The sequence below is a fragment of the Argiope bruennichi genome, chromosome 10 (assembly GCF_947563725.1).
Source record: "Argiope bruennichi chromosome 10, qqArgBrue1.1, whole genome shotgun sequence".
NCBI lineage: Eukaryota > Metazoa > Arthropoda > Arachnida > Araneae > Araneidae > Argiope > Argiope bruennichi.
In genome coordinates this window covers 118,496,801-118,521,050 of record NC_079160.1, presented here as the reverse complement: position 1 = coordinate 118,521,050, position 24,250 = coordinate 118,496,801, and the positions used below count along the sequence as shown (strand labels likewise).

The 24,250-nt window shown below is 30.6% G+C and overlaps 1 protein-coding gene across 1 annotated transcript in view; it reads left to right on the top strand.

Moving 5' to 3' along the window:
- Positions 1-21,907, top strand: part of LOC129987866 (DNA-directed RNA polymerase III subunit RPC4-like) — a 71,430-nt gene extending 49,523 nt beyond the window's left edge. Inside the window, exons 4-9 of the mRNA XM_056095838.1 lie at positions 6,907-7,076; positions 14,681-14,811; positions 16,195-16,342; positions 17,296-17,424; positions 19,592-19,692; positions 21,373-21,907. Coding sequence (XP_055951813.1) covers positions 6,907-7,076; positions 14,681-14,811; positions 16,195-16,342; positions 17,296-17,424; positions 19,592-19,692; positions 21,373-21,642 — 949 coding nt within the window. The 3' untranslated portion in view covers positions 21,643-21,907. The remainder of the gene's footprint in view (positions 1-6,906; positions 7,077-14,680; positions 14,812-16,194; positions 16,343-17,295; positions 17,425-19,591; positions 19,693-21,372) is intronic.
- Positions 21,908-24,250: the final 2,343 nt, after the last annotated feature.

The following is a 24,250-nucleotide window of genomic DNA, read 5'->3' as shown; positions in this document are numbered from 1 at the left end:
AAAATCATTTTCGGAAGTTATTAAGGAAAACGCTAAAATTTCGTTTAATTCATAATATAGGTATTAGTCAAGTAATAATTTAAACGAAATTTTAACTAACCAATTCTATAAAAGTTACGTTATTTAAGTAAAATTACAATCTTTGCATGGATTCCTCACATGCAAGCAAGGGAACCGCACACAGACTGAAGAAAAACTCCGGAAATACTCTGTTTAGGTGTCAGGGGTCGCCAGAATGTTCGCTTAAGGCAGAAATCTGTCATCCCATCCGGTGATGCATTACAGTTCTGGTGCTACAGACTCCCCCCTCTGGCTTCGCTGTTGTCCCGACAAGGAGCCAGCAAGAGAAGTTTATACAATTCAGTTCTTTTTGAGGCGACCTCTTCTATGCAGAGGATGTACAGGTTGACTGTTGACGTGAGATTCAACGCATGGGCGCAAAGCTGAAGAATGGGTATGTTCCAAGTGGGACTTTTGGGTTGTTGGGGTCTGCAACATCGTAACTAGTCAAGGAGCTTTGAGTCGTTACGATGTAAGGTCCATCACGTCGTGGTGTAAACTTTGTAGATTTCTGATTTGCTTTGTTGCTCTTCAGATGAGTAGTTACCCATACTCGGTCTCCAGGTGCATTTCCTGTATCGATTCCATGTTCAATGTATGGCGTTGCTTCAACCCCTGGATTAAAAGTATCCTGGTATTCCATCAACAATTTCTTCAAACGGGACAGTTGGGGCTTGGTCAAGCCTTCTCCTTCCTCTTCTCTAAGATGACAATTCTGTAATTGAAGTCTCGCCTCTTACAGGATCAACCAGTAAAGAAAACTCAGGGTCTTGTACAGTTTCTACAGGGCGTAGGAGGCTAACTGGTATATCTTCTCGAAAAGGGATCTTCCTCGTTTGATCTCCATAAAAGTGCCAGTTTTTGTGCTTAAGGTTAAGTACTATTCCAGCCTTTCCTAGAAAGTCTGTCCTGGGCAAGGTTCTGTTTCCTTTTGCTTTTGGCAGAGCTGGTAGGTCCAATGTAAGAACTTTCTTTTCAGTTTTAAACGTCACCGGGGCGGTGCAAGCTGCTTCTTTGGTTTGACAACCATTCGCCAAAATCATGGTGATGCTAGTTGGCCGGAAGGTCACACCTTGCTTTAACAAACAGGAATACAGATGTTCTCCAGCAACAGTTTTTGAAGCGCCGGTGTCAGCACAGGCTCGAACATTAAATCCTGCAATTTTTACATCTAGCAGATCCAACAGAGAACTGGTTACTTGGAAAGTCAGAAAGTTGAGAGACAATCTATCTCTTTGTTCTGATGAAGAGCAAGTGGGACATTTAGCTTTGATGTATCCAGGTCGGGAACATCCGTAGCAATAGATTGCAGGTCTCATTTCTTGGTTTCCAACTTTTTCCTGATGTTTTGTTTTCTGATTTTGTGAATTTATCTTGTTTTTGCTGATAGGCTACTTCTTGGCTATAGACGACGGTTCCTTCCTTAGGTTTTGACGAACCATTTCGTAGTTGTCCAATTTCTGCGCCAGTTCTTTGGACGATTTAAGGTGCGTCCATTCATTCAGGAAGTGTTCCCGCACCTCTGGAGGTATTCTACGTTTCAGTTGATCGGTGACCATCAAGTCTATCAAATCTTCGAACGTCTTTATTTCTAGGCCGGTGATCTATCCATGAAAATAATTCCTTATTTCATAAGTGAAGTCCATCCGAGAGCTTTCCGGTCCTTTTGAATGTTTGCTGAAAAGTTGTCGAAACTTCACTGGTGTCATCTTGTACCGCTTAAGCAAAAGCCTTTTTATCCTCCTGAGCAACTTCTTCGGTTTCCCGAGCCAACAGTTGTGCAATATCACTTGGTAACAAACCAATGAGGTGGGATGCCCAAAGCTCCGTCGGTACTTCTGCACGTTGAGCCTGTCACTCAAAGAGAATGAGATTAAGACTGATGTCGTTGTTGCTAGGATCGAATCGATGGATCAGGGTTTGTAGATCCCACTTGGGTCTTGATACCAACGGTTCTGAACTTGACCCTGTACTCGTCTGTGATAGACTTGTATTGTGCTGCATTCTGCAACTCGAACTCCATCTCATCCTTGCGTTTCCTTTCCTCGAATTCCAACTCGAGTCTTTTCAATCTCTTCCTTTCTTCTGTTTCGGCCCTTGCTCTTACTTTTTCTTCTTCGACCCTTACCTTTCGCTCCTCTGCGATGGCGAGAAAAGAGTCCTTTACATATATTTTAAATATTGCAAATAAATTTATCAATTAAATATTTCAAATTGCTAACACCTGAAAATGAACTTTTGACTTGAATAAATGTTTACTACTAGCTTATACAATGACAGAATTGGTAATTAAATTGGCATACACAAAGCAAATGAACTAAATTCTAATTAATTACATAATCATGATCCCACTCACTTAATTAGTCATAATTAAACATATTGTCAACAACAATATTTAATAGCGATCATAATTTTATCCAAACACATATCACCAATTTCTTTCATTTATTTAAGTTTTCAAAGTAGATAAAGTTAAATATCTTAAAAACTCACTTTATATTAACCATTAAATATTTTCTACAACTAAACTCAAATAATAATCAAAATTCAATTCAAGTAGATTTCACTATTATTCGAAATTTATAAAATAAATCTTATTTAGAGTAAATAAATTTAATTACATAATAATCAATCTCATTCAGATTATCAATTAGATATAACTCAATACCATCAATCATAACAAATTATCATTCATCATAGGCATACAGTAATCATAATTTATCTCAAGAACATTTCATAATTTTTCAAAATTTATTTTCAAATACAATTAATTATTAATAAAATTTAAACTTAAAATTAATTTAATTACAGCTGCTGAGATTCATGAACATATATCACATTAAAGCGTAGCTGAATTTTAAAATCCCAATGTTTGTAAACAGAAAAGTTACAACATTTATAGTGGCAACAGTTTAATCCTCAAATTAAACAGAAAGTTATAAAATTTCTAGTGGCAACATCGGAACATTCGTCTTCTTGGAATGTCAGAAACGAAAGTAATTACATTGCATATAAAATACAAAAATATTTTTTTAAATACGTGCTTTATTCAAAATTAGTTTTTTCCTTAAAATAACAATTTATAAAATAATCAAAGCATAAATTCACAACATTACTAATTCATTTCCTGTCAAGAGAACACATGAACATACCAATATCAGAAACGAAAGTAATTGCATTGCATACGAAGTACAAAATTTTAAAACATTTGATTCATTCAAAATTAGATTTTTTCTTAAAATAACAATTTATGAACTTATAAAATAATCAATGCATAAATTCACAATTCTAGCAATTCATTTCCTGTTAAGAGAATACACGATCATACAGAAAACAAACTAAGGAACTTATCGAAAAAACTAATAAACTTATTTGAGAGAAACGGGATGAATCTGGTATTATACATTCCATGCGAGGCAGTATATTTTCAAATTGATCAAGATTCAGGTTGAATCCTTTCCGTAAAAATAAAGACGACCGTCTTTTTACCTAAATCAAAACTGAGCTGTGCGTGCAATTCACAAGCTGCATGGTCCCGCGTACAGGGTGCCAATTTATAGGTATTAAAAAAATAACTTAAAAGAAACAAGTAATAACTTAAAAGAAATTTTAATTAACCAATTCTATAAAAATTACATTCTGTAAGTAAACATGGGTTCCTCACATGCAAGCAAGGGAACCGCACACAAACTGAAGAAAAACTCCTCAAATACTCTGTTTCCGGTGGCAGGGGTTGCCAGAATGTTCGCATAAGGCAGAGATCTGTCATCCCATCCGGTGTTGCATTACAGTTCTGGTGCTACAATAACTAAATTCTAAATAAAATTTCAAAAAACAAAATTTCTTCTAGGTGTATATTTCTACCGCCCAAAGTAGATTTCTGACAAATTAAATAGCTCTTGGTGCAATGATCTGTTTTGTAGAGTACCAACATGAACATATTTTGTTTTATTATGAGTAGAGATTAATTATTTTGTACTAATACGTACAAAAAATTTTCATCCAAACGACTCTTCTGGTTTAGACGTTGGTTCCGATTAATTAATTTGATACGGACTTTTTAAAAGGATTTTTGCATTTGGAACAGAGCTAATTTTGTGTGCGGAATAGTGTATAAAAGGTTTATTGATGAATTTATTACATTTTAATGTAATTTTCATAATAAATTAAAATTTAATAAAATTTTTTAATTAAATTTATTATTAAAATTCAATTAATAATTATTATACGCTTCATTAAATTTATTATAAAGACGAATAAAGCGAAATAAAAATTTTATTGACGAATCAAATTTTCCATTCGTAATATAAATAAAGCGATTAAACGATGAGTCTTAACCGTCAGATATACTCTAGAGGTTAAAAATTTGCTTTTCCTTTCTTTCTTTCCTTTTTTTCCATGTTTACTACCTCTTCTTGCACGCTTTCTATCAGTTTTAATTATTGTGTAACTGTGTCTTCTAATTTTTATAAGTTGGTTTGATATTAAAGTACAGCTATTCAGAATCATTTCTGATGACTTGTATTCGCTCTGTTTTCTTTCTTTACATTACCAAATCATTAAAAACATTTTTTTTTTTTTTTAAGTTTCCTAGGTATTTTTAATTTTACCATGAACGAAAAAGCGATAAACACATTTAGTATTAAGGATATGTGCAGGTTCATTCATTAAACTAATTTGAGTGCTTTCTCCTCCTCGCATATTATCTAATAAAAACTTTTAATTTCACGTAAGACTGTGGTCACCGATTAAAGCCCAAATTTGGCACTGAACTATAATTTTAATTGAAATTCAGTATTGAGTAATTCAATTGTGACGTTTACACGCAAGTGAAAGTAAAAACTGGCAGACAGTCAACTCTTTAATAGATTTCATTCACATTTGGATAGAGACCTTCATATTAGATTCTAAAACTGTGTACTCAATTTTTAATCTCTAGCTCTTCTCTTTTTGTAGGTATCGTGTGTAATTGCTCTTAGACGGTCTAACTTCCTCTGAATGGATTTCGTTTAAAGTTTAATTAAAATAATAATATAAATTTAGTATTAAGATTTCGTATTCAATTTTACCCTCATAGCACAAAGCATTTTAACTTTCTCGTTTACGAAGTACAGAAAAAGAATTGTAATCGTTAAAAAAATTTGAATTGGAGATTTTGATGACTCTCCACGTTTAAGACCTACATAAATTCGAAAAACACATTAGTGGTATTGTATCTCTTTGTGACAGAGATAAACTCAAAAGCGCTTTCAGCTAGATGTATGAAATTTGGTAAATAGTCTTAGTACCAAATTTATAGATTTATAACAAAATTTGAGTATAATCTATTCAGAGGAAGTCTATCTGTTCCGTTGTTTGAATTATAAGTTAACGCCATAACTACAAAACAAAGGGGGTTATATAGATAAAATTCGGTACACGGATGTATACATCTATAGTGTAGACACCTATTAACTTTTTAGACAAATTCAACAAGATGTTGAATGTCTTACATAATACATGTTTGCACTTTCAGAAGCATGTAATATGCAGTAACTCAAAAATGCAGTAACTTAAATATATCAAATCTGATATGTCATTTTGTGACTGCAGTTGTAGAGCTCTATGTCAAATGTTGAGTTCAATCGGTTGGGAAACAAAACGCATCCAAAATGCAATTCATCTTTATTAGAGAGCACATGAGAAAGTTTTCGATGACAACTGCCCTCATTGAGTTATTGCGTTAACAAACAAACATATCGACAATTTGGCCGACATGATTTCAAAATTTTGTTTTTTAGACTCGAGAAGGTCTGAAACGTGAGGAGTCGTCAGAATCTCGAGGTGCATTCTTAGTATACTTAGCAAATAAAAAAATGTACTAAATGCTTCGAAAGTATTAAAAAAAAGCACGGAATAAATGCAATTAGTTCCATTGGGAACAAATTCATTAGTCATTAATACGTAAAATTCATATTCATTACTTTGGGATAGGGTGCAATTTCTACTTTGATTGCATCAGTCATTTTTTCCCGCTTGAAAAACAAAACGATCACGTGATGGATGCACTTTAACGGAAGTGATTAAATGTGCATTTTTTTTTTGTTTAAATTTTCTTTATTTTTGAACAGTTGTAGAAATTAAGATTTGTATGTAATTTATTTATTTATTTAAATCCATTTGCTGTCATTTTATTTTAAAGAATGTTGAAATACTATGGTAAGTGGGTTGTTCAGTTTAATTCAGTTCAGACAAGGACATTGCTGAAATCATAGTTTAATGCAAAATACGTTTTATTTTGATCGAGTTGCACTCAGGGTTAATATTTTGTACCAGTTCTGACCTTGAAAGAATCTTTCAGGAAAGAGCGAAAGATGCGAGTCATATTGATAAATGTTTCGTCAATTTTCTCTCTCTTTCACTTTTTCTGGATTTTAAATCTGCTGTATGTAAAAGAAAACAATTTTACATTTCTTTGTAAGTAATTTACTTTTACTTTTTCACTTAGCATTTATTTTTTCATTTGAGACTTTTTTTTTTTTTTTACGAACTTTACTCTCCTTTTTCATTATTCTACTAGGCAATCTTTCTTTGTCTTTCATTGCATTTTTAAGTTCTTTTTGGCGCTTAAAGCCTCTTTCAAAACTTGTGTATTATTCTTTTGAAAAAAAAATTGAGGACGAAGTTATTGCTATAGATTCGGTTTTCAAAAATGAGGTCGCAATATTTTATGTTTCAGAAGCCCTGTGATGAATAATAGCATTTTAACGATAATGAGTTCAGCATTTTCATTTCATTTTTTGCAAACATTTAATTAATTATTTAAAAAATCGAAAAGTTTAATTAATTTTGTTTATTTATTTTCAGTTTAGCAAAAGGTGGTGGCGAGTCCAGTTCCGAAGGCGTATCTAATCGAAACAACAAAAATGCTACTCCAAGAGCAGAGAGAGGTCGTGGTCGAGGCAGAGGAAAAGGCCAGATTATACAATTGGAAGGCGCTCTATTTGGAGAAGGCATTGCTCCATCAGCAGTTAAAGGTTTATATCATTTGCTTGCTTATATTGAAACTGTTCCGTGGCTGATTGTCCTCTCAATGAGTGACGTGTAAATTCATGATATTTTGCAAAATTTGTTTTAAAATAATTATATTATTTTGATATTAATGGTGAGTGATATAATGAGAAGGATATATCTTTGAACAGTGACTCCATACATGCCATGCATATTTTGAAATATGATTTATTTCTAACGGATTAAAATAAATATGAAGTTTCTGATTCAGAAAATCCCTTTTAAAAAAACTATTGATAAGGATTTAAGGGTTGGTTTTAGAAAAATACTTTTTATAAATAACACTTACAAAAAATGTTAACAAACATTAAACTCAAAATGATTATAAAAATTAAAATAAATCATTTTATACTACTTAAAATTTTATGTGTGTGTGTGTGTTCATAGTGCTAATATATAATGAGATTTCTATAGGGATTTTCGCTACACGCGTCGGCGAGGTAGGGGAAACACAGAGAGATTTTAAAAAAGAATTTGTCTCATCAGCGGTATTTTGTCTCTTCACGCGGAGTGTAGGAAAGTTAGGCTTTTAGCCGATTCAGCAACTTTACATAGCTTCTCTTGAATTAATTAAGTAGAGACAGTGGAATTGGATCAAGAAATAAGAGAATATTTTAGAATAAAGTTATTATGGGCTAAATTAAGATAAAATCTTGGAAATTAATTAAATTGAAATTAAAGTTTAAAATATCATTATGTGTGTGTGTGTAATGTTTTCGAATACTGTTGTCTAAATAATATGTAACATTATTTTGGTTGAAGAAGAATACAGATTTGAAGACATAGAAGAGACGTTGTATTTTTAATTTTGTTTTATTTTCTCTTTAATATCCATTCAGGAAAGCAATTTATTCACAAGCAGATACAGCGCGCGGCACAATAGCAGAAGTATAAAAGAAGCGAAAAAGGCCCGAAACAAATGATCACTAGTCTTATATAACATAGGATTTCTGGCTACGCGCCAATTCACGTGGTGACCTTTGCCAAGGGCAACGGAAAGTATCACTTTCATTTGATACGTAGTACTGATGGCGCATTAGTTTTACATAGGAATTAATTAAATCGAATGTGGAATTGGATCTCGAAATAAGAAAATATTTTGGAATGAAATTAAGAGGGGATAAAGTAAGATAAGCTTTGGAAATTAATTTAGTTTAAATTAAGAGCTTAAAATATCATTACATATATATGTATATCTTTTCATTGTTGCATGAAATTCACATTTTTTCTTTGTGCTAATATTTAATCACATATTTATCTTTTATTGATTCTAGTGTTTTTGTGTATGTGCTTTCTGATAATATTATAATTTTTTTCATTAAAATTTTTATTGAATATGTAAACAACAAAGTTCACTTAGAAGATATTAGAAAATAGCCCTTCTTTTTGCTTTTTTTTTTTTTTTTTTTTCTTCTTTTCATATTTTTATTTCACCTAACCTATTAGTGGATATAAAGTACATTGCAGCATGATAATGAGGGAAGTGACTTGTATTTTGCATGAAGATTATGTAGATTGTTTCTTTATTTACTCGATCCCTTAGGCATTTCATATGCACTGAAGTGGGATAAATACAAAGTTACTAAAATAATACAGCTTAAATGTATCACAATTTGAAGTTTAATTTATAACAGAAATTCTGACTATTAAGCTATGCTTAAGAAATTCAGATGAAATTACAGTGCACTCTCAAGTATCCGGTCCGCGCCTATCCAACTTCCATACTATCTGGCGTAGTTTATTGTAATTAACTGAGGAAGGCAAGACATTGCATTAGCAACATTGTCAAGGCATTAGAAGCGAGCATGTGCATAATCCTCCTTCATGTTGTGCAACAAATACAAGTTCTGGCAGGAAAAGACCAGCATTATGCTCGTTGTTCATTGTTTCGTCAGTGTGAAACGGAACTCAGTTCTTTGTTTCTTCAGGAATTGTGCACTATACAGTGACTGTACTTCTGTGTAACAACAAAAAAAATATATATATATAGCTTTAAAGTTAGGGAATTAGGAAAAGTACAGTGGGAGACTGGCGAAAAAATCATTTTGGCACTTACCTTAGGTTTATCTTATTATATCTGTGCAATCATTTACCATGAAAAATAAAGTCATTTTGAGTCAGTTTTCTTAAGAACTAGGCCTACGATTTACATTAATATTTTGTTTATGTTTCCTGCATTTAAGTTGGACATTACAGAATTTTTTTTGTTAAAATGTGAACAGTTTATATCCTTTAACTTCATTTTTCTCTAATAAATTCTTGAAACATGCAATATAGTATATAAACATAAATAAACTACCAGTACAGAGCGTTTTATTTTAACTCGGCGCATTACCGGCAACTGCTTCCGTGATTCACTGGGGCACAACCGCATTCACATTTTATGTGGCTTGAGATAAATGGAGGGCTTTGTAAATAAGAAGTGAGAAAATATCTATTATAGCAGTGAGTTTTGATATAAAAACTTTGTCTTCTGGTATTGGGGTCGAAGAATTAAATTCACAGAACTCCGGTCTTTTTTTCTTCTTATCTGGCCTGCCCTTCCGCCACATTAGACCAGATACTTGGGAGTGTACTGTACTTGCATAGCTGTTATTTCCATTGAACTAGTTTGTCATCAGATTCTTTAGTATAACTGTTAACTCCTCACACGACACATCGACGGACCATATTATTTACTCCTCACACCACATCCATTTTGTTAATTATCTCAACTCATTATGGTTATTTTAACAACAATCAATAATAATTCAATGTATTCACATATTATGCATAAATATATTTACAAGAAAGTCATTTTTGAAAGGGCATTACACATATTTTAGTCACAAGCCTTTTAAACGTGCCAAATTGGGTTTTTGCCTGAACCACTCGGATTTTTTTATCTTCCCCATAATAAATTTCTTTAATTCTACCCAGAGCCCATTTGTGAGTTGGCAAATTGTCTTCTACTAACAACTCAAGATCTCCCACATGAACATTTTCTTTCTCGAATACCCTTTTATTTCTTTGTTGCAATTCGATCAGGTAACTTCGGTGCCATTTTTTCCAAATGTGTTGCACTAATTTAGTAACTCATTGCCATTTTTTAAGTTGATGTTCTTTAAAACTGGTTAAAGCAGATTCGATAATCGAATTCATTGGTCTGTTGATCAGGAAATGAGCAAGTGGACGCGAATTCAAGATTGACTCTATTTGGATTGTTAATGTTAGAAATTCCTCAAAAGTTAAATTAGCTCCCCTCGAAACTAATGAAATGAAATTTGAACGATTTGACAGCAGCCTCCCAACGGCCACCAAAATGAAGTGCCCTTGGAGGGCTGAATTTCCAGTCTATTCCTTCTGTAGAGAAATAATTAGCCAAAATTTCATCGGGATTTTCCACTAACTCAAGAAACTTTTTAATTATGTTATTGGCACCCTTAAAATTTGTTGCATTGTCGGAGTATAACTTTGCACACTTGCCTCTTCGCACAATGAATCTTTATAAAACACTCAGATGTCAAGTCTGACAAAATCTCAAAATGAGTCGCCTTTGTTACGAAACACACAAATACACATACATACACTTTATGTAATGTACTCTTTCGTTGATTATTATATTTAAAATTTTTATTTATATTACTTTGAGAGCAATTAAAAAACGATATCATTCTCGATATTCTGATTCAGGAAGAACATCATTCCAATCAATGTTTATACGCCATAGTTCTTGCATGATCATTTTGGCTTTAGCTATCACCAGACCCAGAAGGCCAAGTGGGTCAGATATTCGGGCAATAGTTGACAATACTTCTCTTTTAGTATACAACAGTTTCAGCTTGACATCTACTCGAAAAGCAAAACAATCTTCCTGAGAATTCCATAGAACTCCCAATGTTTTTGTTCCTTCCTCTTTATCAAATTTATAATTTATCTTCTAATGGCCTTGATTCATTCTCAAAATTAGTATGCCACTTATGTAATTTCAGTCCCGCTGAATGCATAACTTCAATAAGTTGACGCTGTAACTCCTTGGCACCCTCTAGCGTTGAACAGCCACTGACTATGTCATCCATGTAAGTGTCATGCAGTAGAATGTCAGACGTCAAGGGAAATCTGGAATTCTCATCTATGGCCAATTGTTTAAGAGTTCTTATAACAAGAAAGAGAGCGCGAGACGTCCCATAAGTTATAGTTTTCAACTTATACGTGGTAGGCTCATCGTCAAAATTTGTTTTCCATAGAATTCTCAGAAGATCGCATTGATCTGATTCGATGAGTATTTGCCGATACATCTTTTCTATATCGGCAGTAAAGGCAAATTTGTGTCGCCGAAAACCAGTAATGGTCGTGAATACGCCTTCAATCACTTCTCCTTTCATCAGAATGTCATTTAAGCTAATACCGTTAGTTGTAGGAGACGATGCATTCAAAACTACCCGAAGCTTAGTGGTCGACTTTTCTGGACGAAAGATTCCATGGTGTGGTATATAATAAGATGAAGATGGTTCAGTTGTCTCGTCAACCTTCTCCATGTGACCTAACTCCTCGTATTCTCTCATAAAATCTAAATATAACGACGGCAAGTAATCTGAATCCTTCAACAGACGATTCCACAACGAATTAAGTCTTTTTACCGTAATGTTCTGTGAATGTCTCAAGCAAGAGGGGTCCTCTTTCAAAGGCATTGTAAGCACATACCGACCCTCCTCATTCCTCCTATGGGTTTTTCACAAAATGCTCCTCGCACAAAAAGGCCTCCTGACTCCTAGTGACCTCATTATCTACATTTTCAATTTCCCAAAATTTTCTCATAGTACGATTCAAATCAACATCTAAAATCAATCCACAGTGAACTTTGTTCTCTTTCACCTCATTTTCACTACCACTGGCAACATAACCGAAAACTGTATTCTGCAACAACAATGATGAATTCATATCAGAATTGTCCAGGTCTCAACAATTCATAAAATACTTCAGCTCCTAAAAATAAGTCTATCTTTCCTGGGATATTAAAACTAGGATCAGCCAGGGATGGAAGCCTTAATACCTCCATACTTACCATAATTACCTTTGTTGGAGGTAACATCAGTAATTTTGTTGACCACTAACATCGAAAATTCTCGCTCAAAGCTCCTATCCTTATTTGCAACAGTTGTTCTAATACAATTATTAACCACCATAGTAGCGTCATTCACACATGATACAACAGTATTTATTCTTTCCAATCTTAACTGAAGTCGCTTTCGTACACAAACAAGACTGACTTCCTACATCCAATAAACATCGGACCTCCACAAACTCTGAATATTTATTTTTAACCAATGCACGAACAGTACTAAGAAGGACATTTTTGCTTTCGCTCTTTTGAAAACTCGTCGCAACTATCTTAGACTGGGTATTGGTCGCTATTTCTTTTACCGTTTGGCTCTACACTACATCCTCGTTTTGGGTTGGTTCACGAATCGCAATACTTTCAGACGGTGAACTAGAATTATTATTTCCCTCGCGCGGAAAATGTAGCATTCGATTATCAGCTTTGCCTCAAAAACCATTTCTATCAGAGCGACAATCACGAATTTTATGGGTAACAAGCAAAGGAAACACAATCATTCCTTTTCACTACATCACCTCTTTCCCATACAGAAAGTTTCTTAAACTGGGGCAGTTATAAAGAGGATGATTGTAACTATTCTTACACGTCTTGATTTTTTTATTTCTGAAACGAACACTTTAGAAACGGTTTTATCAGAACGTCAATTTACAAATTTTTGCGATTTATTTCCCATAAATATTTTTGTTTCCCCTGCTACGATCTTACTATTTATCTCACTTTTACATTTATTTTCGATGATAAGAAAATGTCACACTCCCGACTGAGCTCATGGGGTTTAAAATAATTTTCACCTTGTTTTATTGTAATGTGAGTCATTAATTCTCGATTAAGAGTTTCGAAATTTCTATCGGAAACTATAAGCTCGCAAAGAAATTGGAAATCCTACACTTTGCGCAATTGACAATAGTAGTCAAAAGATGTACTTAATCTGGATGCAAATTGAACAAAACTCTCCGATGGGAATTTTCGAGCTTTTTTAAAATTATTTAAACATTCCTGAGAGGTGGGCTCAAATTCTTTTAAAGCTAAAGTTTTAATTATCTTATAATCATTTAAATCTTTCTGATTAATATCAACCAGCATATTACTGACTTTTTCACCCAAAATATTCAACAGAATTTCTGTTTTCAAATTTTCTGAAACATTTTTGGTTTGGAATGCTTTTTCCAAGGAGTTGAAAAATAAATTAAAGGATTCCGATTTACAAGGTACGGGAATGGTTAATGTTTTAATACTTTTTATTAAGCTTTCTAATTCAATATTGATGAACTCGAATCCACGATTTCAGTACTTTGAATATTATTTAATGATTCTTTTTTAGCATTTGCTAACTCGGTTTCTTTATCTATTTGACTCAATTTTAACTTTTCTAATTCTAACTTCAATTCATTTTCTGTTTTTTCTTTTTCTTGCATTAGCTTTGCCGTATCGGCTATTATTTGATCTACTAGGCACTGGTCTACTTCAGTTTGTGTTTTAAACACTTCACTTTTCTCAAATATCTCCCTCAATTGAACTGAATTACTTTGACATTATCAGGAACGGAAAGCCCTAACTTCCGCGATAATCCGCAACTCCTCTTTCTTTAACTTAATACTCAATGGTATGGTTGATATACGTGGAAATAATATTTACATACAACCTATCACAAATTATACCTTTTTATACCGCTAATTCGCAAATCGAAACTACGACACCTTTAATAATAATTCCACTATGAATTCCAAAACGAAACCGAAACCAACTTTGTCAGAAATACTACTTTCAACTATATAATAAATTGATGAACAAAATACACTGGCAGTAATTACTCCTAATCCGAAGCAAGTAAATTATCATAACAAATACTAACAAACCAAAATTATTTCTTACATAACAAAATCTCGAATTCAAAATTCACCCCAATTTCACATAAACAAAAAATAATCCACAATTAAATCACACAAATTATCAATATCTCACCTTAATCTCTTTATCCGAAATTCCATAACTTATTACTTCTCCATTACTTATGCATTATAACTTATTACTTCTTTCCAGATATCATCGTAATAAATTCTATCACACATCTTAATCCTTTTGATTCCAGCGAAAACCAAACTAGCTATTCAAAAATTCCAAAGGTCGCAAATATTCATCTAGGCTCGTTATAGGACCAAAATGTTAACTCCTCACACAACACATCGACGAACCATATTATTTCCTCCTCAAAAGAACTACGCCATGTTAGACACGCTCTTTTATTACAACAGAACAGAGAAAAATATACATCAACACATTGCATCACGTGATTACATTGAGTCACATGATCAGATGGGATGGAGAAAAGCGCGCGAACAATAACGATAATCTATAAATGTTTTGTAGTTAAATCAAAGATCATCAGAAATCATGTTAGTTAATAAGTCTTGTTTTTATTCCGATTCGTCATTTAAAAATAATTGTTTTTTTTTTTTTTGTTTTTTTTTGCAGGTTCCTTCAGGCAAAGAGAAAGCATCCCAAGGTCTGAATTCTCTTCTGGAAGACCTTATATTAAGAAAGAAAAGTCTGAATATGATATACAACATATGGAACAAGAAATGAAGTTGCTCTTAAGAGATGATGTGAGTTTATTCTATAGAAACTTTATTCATTTCTATCTGATAAAAATAACAAAAGTGATAAAAAAAATTGCCAGGCTTTTATTAAACTATTTTATTAGATATGGTTAATTGATAAAATGGGTTGGAAAACACCAACCACAACTTCATTTAAAGTTACTTAAAGCAATTCTAAAATGAATTAAATTAAATAGCAGTTTTTGTAACTAAAGTTTTTGATGTAGTTTTAATTTGATTACTTAAATATAAACAGTGTGTTCTAATAATTTAAATTAAAATGAAAGAATCTACTTATCATGGTGAAATAGTAAAGCTTTGTCTTTACTATTTCTGTTGTTTCTCTTTTCTATTTCTATTTCTCATATTCTTTTTTTTGTCACAGCTTATTTTCTTATTAGCTTATTTTCAAGATAGCATTCACTACCATACCCAATGCAGCATGCATAAATTTTCAGCTTTTCCTATCTGTTGGTAATTATTTTATAATGTATATATTTTGATTAAATGTAAATAATTTAATCATGGAAAATAAATTGTGCATTTAATTTTTCATAATGTCTTCTTAATCTTTTTATTTAAGAAATTTTATGATTATTAAATTTTTATTTTGCTGAATTTAATACAAATTAGCTATTTTGATAAATTTCAAGAGGAATGAATGACAATTTACTTATGAGTAATAATTCCTTTTGTTTCTATAAATACTATATTTTAAGTTTAAATATTAACAACTTTATAAAATAAATTAATGTAATTTTAGTGATAATTTAATCAATTTTATCTAGATCAAGCTTCAGAAATAATTTTTAGGTATTGTTTTGATATGTAAATTTTCTGAGAATAGAAGTAAGTGAATGTGTCCTAAAAATAAGTTATAACTGCCTAAAAATTATGAATGAAATTTAAATAAGGAATAATTTTTTAATTTTTTTTTTCTTTGTAAGAGTAATGTTATTAAGATTGGTATTTTTTCAATTCATCATGTGAAAAATATAAAGAAATTAAATTTGTCATGTGTTATATTTTAATTAGAAAATAGATAATGTATTGAAATATATAAATAATAGTTGTTGTAGAATTTTTATTTTTATGGTAATTTTAAAAGGAAATTTTGTTTTAATAATAAATTTAATAAAATAATTTTATTTGAGGTTATAAATCTTATTTTACAAAGAAGGTATTATTTTTTTAATTTGGCAGATTTTATTTTGTTGTGAATTTTAATGAATGGGATAATTCTATATATTTTATGATTTTCTTCAAATATGTATATTAGCTTAATCTTTAAAAAAAATTCAGATAATCTTGTTATGGTAATTTTGGAAAATTTCTTATATTTCTTCTGGATTTAAAACTTTGTCTTAACAGATTTGTCTTTCTGTCTAGTTCATTGATGATGGAGATGATTCTAATTCTGGGGACGAATCTATGAAACCTGTTATTTTTCCTGTTAAAGAAATCAAAGGGAAGCAAGAGAAACTTGAAAAGGATGAAGAAAAGCCAGAGAATTTCCAAAATCAAGATTTTGCTAAAAGTAATATTAGTTATTTAATGTTGAAATGCCTTTCTAACAATTTTAATGTAGAATATTTGGAAATTAGCTAATTTATAAAGTATGCACTCTTTCTTTTCTGGATCATGCATCAGTAGTTTTATTACTTTTTTGTGGTATTTTAATTACTGCTTTTGAACTCAAAATCCAAAAATATTGCTGAAAGATAATTCTCAAGGTCCATTTTCTTAGTAGCATTGCTCAAATTAATGAAAAAATTATCTCATCAACTTTCTTGTATGTTTATACAATATAATGTATTTTGTGTTTTATATTTCCTTGTTTTAACACGCTGCTCAGTACATGAATCATTTGTGATTCATATATACTATCTAATTAGATATTTTCTGCTTTACTGCAATTAAAACACAGCAAATAAATAAGTATTTTATTTGATAGTGGATCATGGTCGTGAATGTGTTAAAATATTGTAGTGAATGGCACAGTTCTGCGGCCCCAATGGATGAGCGGCCTTTTTATATGTATTTATTTGATTAATTATGGTGATTAACCATTAGATTTAGCTTGTTTTTTTATTTCATTGTTATTGCATTGCATTCAATGTTGTTGCATTATCTATATATCACTAATATTGTATCATTATATTGTTTGTATAATTTTTTTATTGTTATTTTACTTTTAAATAATTAGGCAGTATGCTGGTGATGTTATTGTGCATCAGTAATATTCAAAATTTATCATTATTAACTGTAACTGTAATGATATAAGGCAAAATGATTAACAAATGAAACTTTTATAATATGCAATGATGAATAATAAGGAACTAAAATCATTTTCAGACAATAAAATTTATTACATTGTGGGCTATTTTTACATTCACCTGTAAAAATTTATTTGAATTAATAACCTTGTAGTTAAAAAATTTAAACAATAAGGTTTAAGAGTTATATTACATTCATTCCTTTTCTCTTTAGCAATGGGTTTCAATGTTGAAAAAATAGCAAAATTTATTAAAAAGGAGAAAACAGAAGATGCTGATCTTGTAGCAGAGCCTGATTGGTCAAAAGTTCCAAGAAATGAAGTTACAGAGCTTTTAACAAGTAGTAAGTTTTTCTTTTCTTATAAAATTTCTTCTATGATATCGCTTACTTTTACATGCTATACTATTGAATATAATTTTTTTTTTTCGCCCATGTCATAAAACACATTGTGTTGATTTTTTTAAGGATTAGGAAAATTTGTTAATTATTTATGATTATGAATATGAATCATGTTCCAATGGAAATTTTTTGGTTAATATTTATATTGTATAACTAGCCGTCTTTGGCGACCAGCCAGTTCGCCAATCTTAATGTTCGTTAAAATTTTGATAGTCATTTAATTCACTCATAATATTATAAACGCCTTCAGTCATAACGTAATATGTATCTCTCTAATTTTCTGTTAGCTCCCGTAGAATTTATACTTTAAATTAAAGTGGAAATGATTAATCTGCAATTAATATAATAATATTTTTTACTGAAACCAAGTTTTTTTTTTTTTTTTTTTTTTTTTGTAATATGATTACTGAAAACAGTAACTGAGCATTTAAACTTTATGGGCACTAAAGAATATCTTTTTTAATTTATGTAATATTTCAAGAATTTGTCAACAAAATTTTCTCAGATTCATCATGACCAGATCGATTAATTAACAATGTTTAATTTTAAATGCATCTTGTTTGTTTGCTTGAGTGAGGGGGATTTAGGGAATTTTAGCTACAAAGGCTGTCGTCCCAGCGTTCAGAAATGCATCAAACACTAAGAAAATAAAACGAATAGTTTAAAATAATCGGTTGAAAACAGGTTAAAAAAACTACTTAAAAAACGATGGACTTAAAACTATAAGCATATACAAAAAATATATAACTAACATAAATACACTTTAATTACAAAAGCATGCAACTAATCTAAAAATAATTTAAATCATCCGTTGATAATGGTTGTCATGTCAACAATCAGAACACAATGCGCATGCATGAATTTTCAACGCCAGTTACTGTAATGCAAATGCATGAGTTTTTCTACGCCAGTTGGGGTAACGCTATGCAGATTAGAAATTTTTAATTTCCTTTATTCTGTTTTATTTTAATTCAGAAGTACTTCAGAATGAATCTGAAAGATCGATTAATTAACAATGTTTAATTTTAAATGCATCAAACATTAAGAAAATAAACAGAATTGTTTGAAAAAATCAGCCGAAAAATCTTAAGCCTAGCCTCATTACTATTGGGGGGGGGGGAAACTGAACCCTTTCTCATTTGGCGGTGGGGAAAATGAAAAGATTTTTTTGGTGGGAACTGTCAAATAATGAACAAATAATTTGCAATAAAATAATATAATATTGCGGCTATAAATTGAGATGTAAGCTATCCTATCTTTTAAGTTAGTTCAAACTGCACACGGTGAGCAAATTTGATTAAAATCGGTTAAGTAGTTTAGGAGTCCATCGCGGACAAACAACGTGACACGTAATTTATATATATTAAGATTTTAATTGTAGAGTGAAAAAAAATGAATAAAATATTTTAGTGGAAAAGCATTTAGAAGAAATAAAATTGTATGCCATCTGTTCTATTTTATTTTTCATGTTGATCAAAATATTGATTAGTAGTAAATTATATTAATTCATGGTAGCTTAGACAGATTAATGGTAGTGTTACATATAGATTATAAAAATCATATAAAAGCAAATTTAAAGCTATGATTTTTTGAAATTTTCTGAAAGTAAAATATTATTAAACATGGAAAAAATATATTGTGTTAAACATTTCAGAATGTTAACAGTCATAAAAAATAAAGAACATCTCATCGAAACTGCGCCAGTTAATTAATATGTAAATTTAAGGTTATTCAGATGTAACACATTGGCTTAATAAGTTAAGGGATTCTTTGTATATATGATGTTAATTGTTTGCATCCTCGTTATATTTAACATTTAAAAATAAGATGAACACACAAACATCTTGTCTTGATTATTAGTGCCAGAATTGTCTATATTCTCACGATTACGCCACTGATGAAATCATAAACAGAATTTATATAGAACAAGTTTGTAGTTTCTTTCAAATCTTATTATCTTAAAAATGTGTGGAGGGCGGTCACAAAAATAGTTTGTTCGGAATTCATTGTTCACTTTATGTTATCTTTAATATATATGAAGTAATTTTTTTCCCCAGTGATTTAGTGAATGATTTCTTTGAATAACATTTTTGTTTATTTCTATGTATAGGAGATTCACCATTTTTTCTACTCCAAATACCTCAGTGTATTACTACTCAAGCAAATGATTATCAATCAAAAGCTGTTGAGAATCCTGTCTCAAGTGACGAGGTGAGTTTAATACTTTAGAATAAGTAAACTTTAAAGATATTTCTCTTTGGTTGCTATTAGAAATATGTGTTTTTAAATTTGATTATTAATAATTTTTGATTATTAATAATTTTTCATTGTACAAGCTGTTCAGAAGCTGTTTCCATTTAATGAAATTTTGGTTTAAGACTTTAGGATCCTGTTTCTAAAATCATATTTAATATTTGTTTTGTAATTGTAAACAGGCAGAAAAGGATATAAATCAATAAGAAAAAAAGAATTTGCTCATTTTTTGTTGAATTTTAAACAGTATGATAATTACAAGAAGATAATAATATATGAGATATACAAAACAAAGAAAAAAGGCCATTTATAAATTCCCGGTTAAAAACTATTTTATTTTGGCTCATAAAAATTAAGATTGAAAGCATTTTTCAAAATCCTGTTTGACAAAATAGATTTTCATGAGCATTGAATTCAAATTATACCATGAATGGAAGTTTAAAGTGACAAAAAATTAACAGTATAAGTTGTAATATTTAATGGAAATCTGAGTTTCTAAAATGTGAGAAAATTTTCCTTATATTGTAATTGTTTAATTTAAAATTCCAATTTAAGATATAAGATATATTTATTTTTAATGGAATATCAAATATTATGAATCAGAAATGGGAACTCCAATTTCTGCATTTTGTTTAAAAAAAGTTTGCATTAAACTTCAAACACATAAATACTTCGTTGAATAAATAAAATAGTTCTTTTAAAGTGTTAAATCACAAAGGCTGTATAAAAACTGCGTCTTTTTTTTAAAAAAATGAAAACAAATGTATAAAATATCTTGTATACTTTTTGCTTTAGTAAAAGTCAATAAACTAACATAAAATTCAAGTTCAGACGTAGCGTTATGACTATAAAAGGAGATTAGAACCTATTTTAGATCATTAAAAATGTTACTTATAGAATAGTATTGGTCCTTGTATTATTAATTTGAATAAAAACATCTTTTTAGTCCACAAGTTGCAGGCTGTAAGATGAAATTTACAACACTCCATTGTTTTCTGTAAATATATAATATATTGAAAATGTTACATGACTGGATTAGTCTTTTATGAAAAGCAACGATTATGTAATTGGATGATTATAAGTTTAAGACATAATCATACTATAGATCTACCATACCTGTGGACATTTTTCAGATTAAATCTAGCCTTTGGTAAAATATCCTCTAGAAAAACAGATGAATTTTTATTGAAGATAAGAACATATGGTGACTAATAATTTTTCAGCATCATGTATATAATTTTTTTTCTTTTATACAGATTCATTTTTATTTCACATTTAGCCTGTGTATGTAATTTAGCTTTAAATATAGCCTGCTGGGGGTACTGCAATGTGTCTTATTAAATTCAGCATAGTCACTTTATTATAAATACACATTTCTTCACTTTTCTATATGAAATACTGCTTTGAATTTTAAAGGACTTAAAAGGATTGTACTAATCGCCCTCCCTCTATATATTTAACTCTTACTTTATGCTTAGTTTTGTCCAGGTTTTGCATAATTAATATTAATAAGATGAGTTTGGTTTAAAAGTTATGTTTCAAATAAATAATTTTTTTAAATTTTGTAATATCTCAAATTAATGCCTTATTTATTTGAGTCAAAATAACATACTAAAATAACTTTCAACTTTCTTGCAGAAAAAGAATGTAACAACACTAGCCTCAATGTCAGAAGGAACAATTGGAAAACTACAGATTTTAAAGTCTGGTCGTGCAAGGCTGAAAATTGGTTCCCTAGACTTTTATATTAGTGATATGTGTCCCTTAATTGGAAAACATGAACTGGTTTCAATAAAAATTGATTCTGGTTCAGGTGATCTTGCGTCATTAGGAAATTGTGAAAAATCACTCATTTTAGAACCCGATATAGACTCTTTAATGCCAGATATAAAAACTAGCAAATCTTAACAAATGAATGAGGCTCTAATTCTTGATTTTAATGTGATTCATCTTCAGTGCAAATAAGTCAATTTTATGGCTGTTTGAAATATGAGCTTAGTCATGTTTGTGATGTACTGGAAGGATGTCTTTTAGTGTATGAAGTTTTATGTTATTTGAGCATTTTAAATGAATTTATTGTAAAATATCTGTGTTTTTTATGTATACAGAATTTGTATGTTTTGTTTCCAAATTTGCTTGTTTTGTTTGAATGAAATAGTTGAGGTAATTTTTCTTAGGTTGTAATTTTATAAAAAATATTAATAAAATGAATTTTTTAAAATGTTGATTAGTTTTTATTATAACTAAATAAGCATCAGAATAGATTTGATGTACACAATTAGATGTTTTAATATTTTTGTCTCTATTGTTTTGACTGATAAATTTTCATTTGTATTGACATTTCAACATTAATTTTTATCTGTCTCAAAAATTGGTAATAATTAGTGTGCAACATTCTTTATTTTTCACTTTTTGTTCCAAAATTTTTAAAGCCGTTGAACTGAAGATAGATTCTAATTTATTGTTGTTATTATTTTAAACCTTATAAAGATTACCTTATACCTAACTGAAAAACCAGTCATTTAGATTGATATCCTTTATTACAAATGGTTTATACTATACTGTATGAGAGGGTTAAATGTGGTATTAGAGACATGTGCTTGCCTTTAGTCTCTGTCTCTAATTGAAGAAAAGGGAGTCAAAGTGTAAAAGTTTTAGGAAGAAAATGGTAAGATTTATTCAACAAATTGATAAGAAATAATTTTTTTTAAAAAAATGCCTTTTTTTTGCTTCATAATTTCGATTGATCAAAAGGTGGTCAAAGCCGAGACGTTACTGCAGTGGCCAGGCGGTAAGGTCTCGGCTTCGAAACCGGAGGGTTTCAGGTTGGAAACACTCCTCCGAAGAACCATCATTTAAGCGGGTCCGGTGCACGTTTAATCTCTCAGAGCTGCTGGTGTTGTGTGGAAGTTTGGAGAGGGGGTGCCAGCTGAGGTGTCGTCCTCATCATCTAACTGCGGTGCAAAATAATGAGGACCGTCCCAAAATAACTATTGTTGATTTAAAACGAGACGTTAATATAACTGTTATATATATATATAACTATATATAAACTAAATCGATTGATCCAAAGATCCATTCAAAGGACAGTGGAGCAATTCCTTATTTTACTTGAAAATGATCATGTAATTCTTCATATTTTAGACAAGTAAACAATAAGTGTTCTATGATTTATGTGCAGAAGTTGTATGTGGAAGACGTTGATGAATTGAATCTGAATAATTTTTTCTTTGATGAGGAAAGTTTGTGTTCAAAAATATAGTGGAATAGCTTTCGCAATTCAGTTTAAAGGAAGCAAATGGAATTTATCTGGAAGGAAATTTTGTACATAATACTTGTTTTCCCTTTTTGACATTTTGTAAAATAATTATATATAACACATAAAATTTATTATATCTTCCAGAGAAATCGGAAGCAGAATTACATGAGAAGGGAACAATATGGTGAATTTTTTATTTCCTATTATGTTAGAGAAAAATAAGTATAGATTTTGAGTATGTTTTCCTTTGCTGATTTAACTGCAAATTTTGCTAGAGATCTGCAGTGTTGTCGACAAAACACCCATTGTATTTTTATAATCGCAAGTATTCAGAACAGAAGATAAGAAATTCATTCATGGATTGAGTCTAATAATTGATACAGATAAATCATTTTGTTGGTAAATCTATATCATCTAAACCCTGGTGGTTTTTTTTAATTAATTAATATTATTATTTTTATCATGTTCAGCTTAAGCATAGATTTTCTGCAGTTCAATTTAGTTTAAACTTTGATATTTAAAAAAATCGCAAATGCCACATATCACATCTCATGTTGTAGTTCACTGCGCTTCTTTATTAATTAGCTCACAAAACATCAGGCATAGTTTCGAGAATGTGTTTTTTCTATTGAAAGTTGTCTGAAATTTGGAAAAGATGATACAAATCTCTAATCCGAATTTTTATGATGGCATTTTTTTTTTCTTTGTGTACTTCGTACAAAAGAAAGTAATAATTAAACAAACTAGCAAGAGTGGTCTCTCCAAAACTGTCTTGCATACTCTAGTAAAAATGTTGCCTCAGAGAACACCTTTAATGGCAAACGGCGTACAATAGATACGAAATACTAAACTTTGGCGTGAATATAGCATTGTTATTGAATCTGTCGTCTAACCCTTGGCGATTCATTCCTGGCATGTGTTAGTAGTATACGAAAGTCGAATTTTTGTTTTAGACGCTTTTAGTATAGGAAATCTAACATAGAATTACATTTCTAGTAACAAAAACCCGTACCAAATTTGATACACTTAAATCATTGCGTCTTTATGTTATCACATTTACATGTTTCTGCAAATACAAAAAGACATACAATCAACCTGTTGTGATTTAGTCTCAAACTTTGACAGCTGTCTACACTATAGATCTTAAATCTGTGAATAAGATCCACCGAATCTTATCTATTTTTCTTCGTTTTGTAGTTTCTGAGTTAAATTGAATCCCCACAAATGGACTTCTGAACGGATTTTACTTTGATAAAA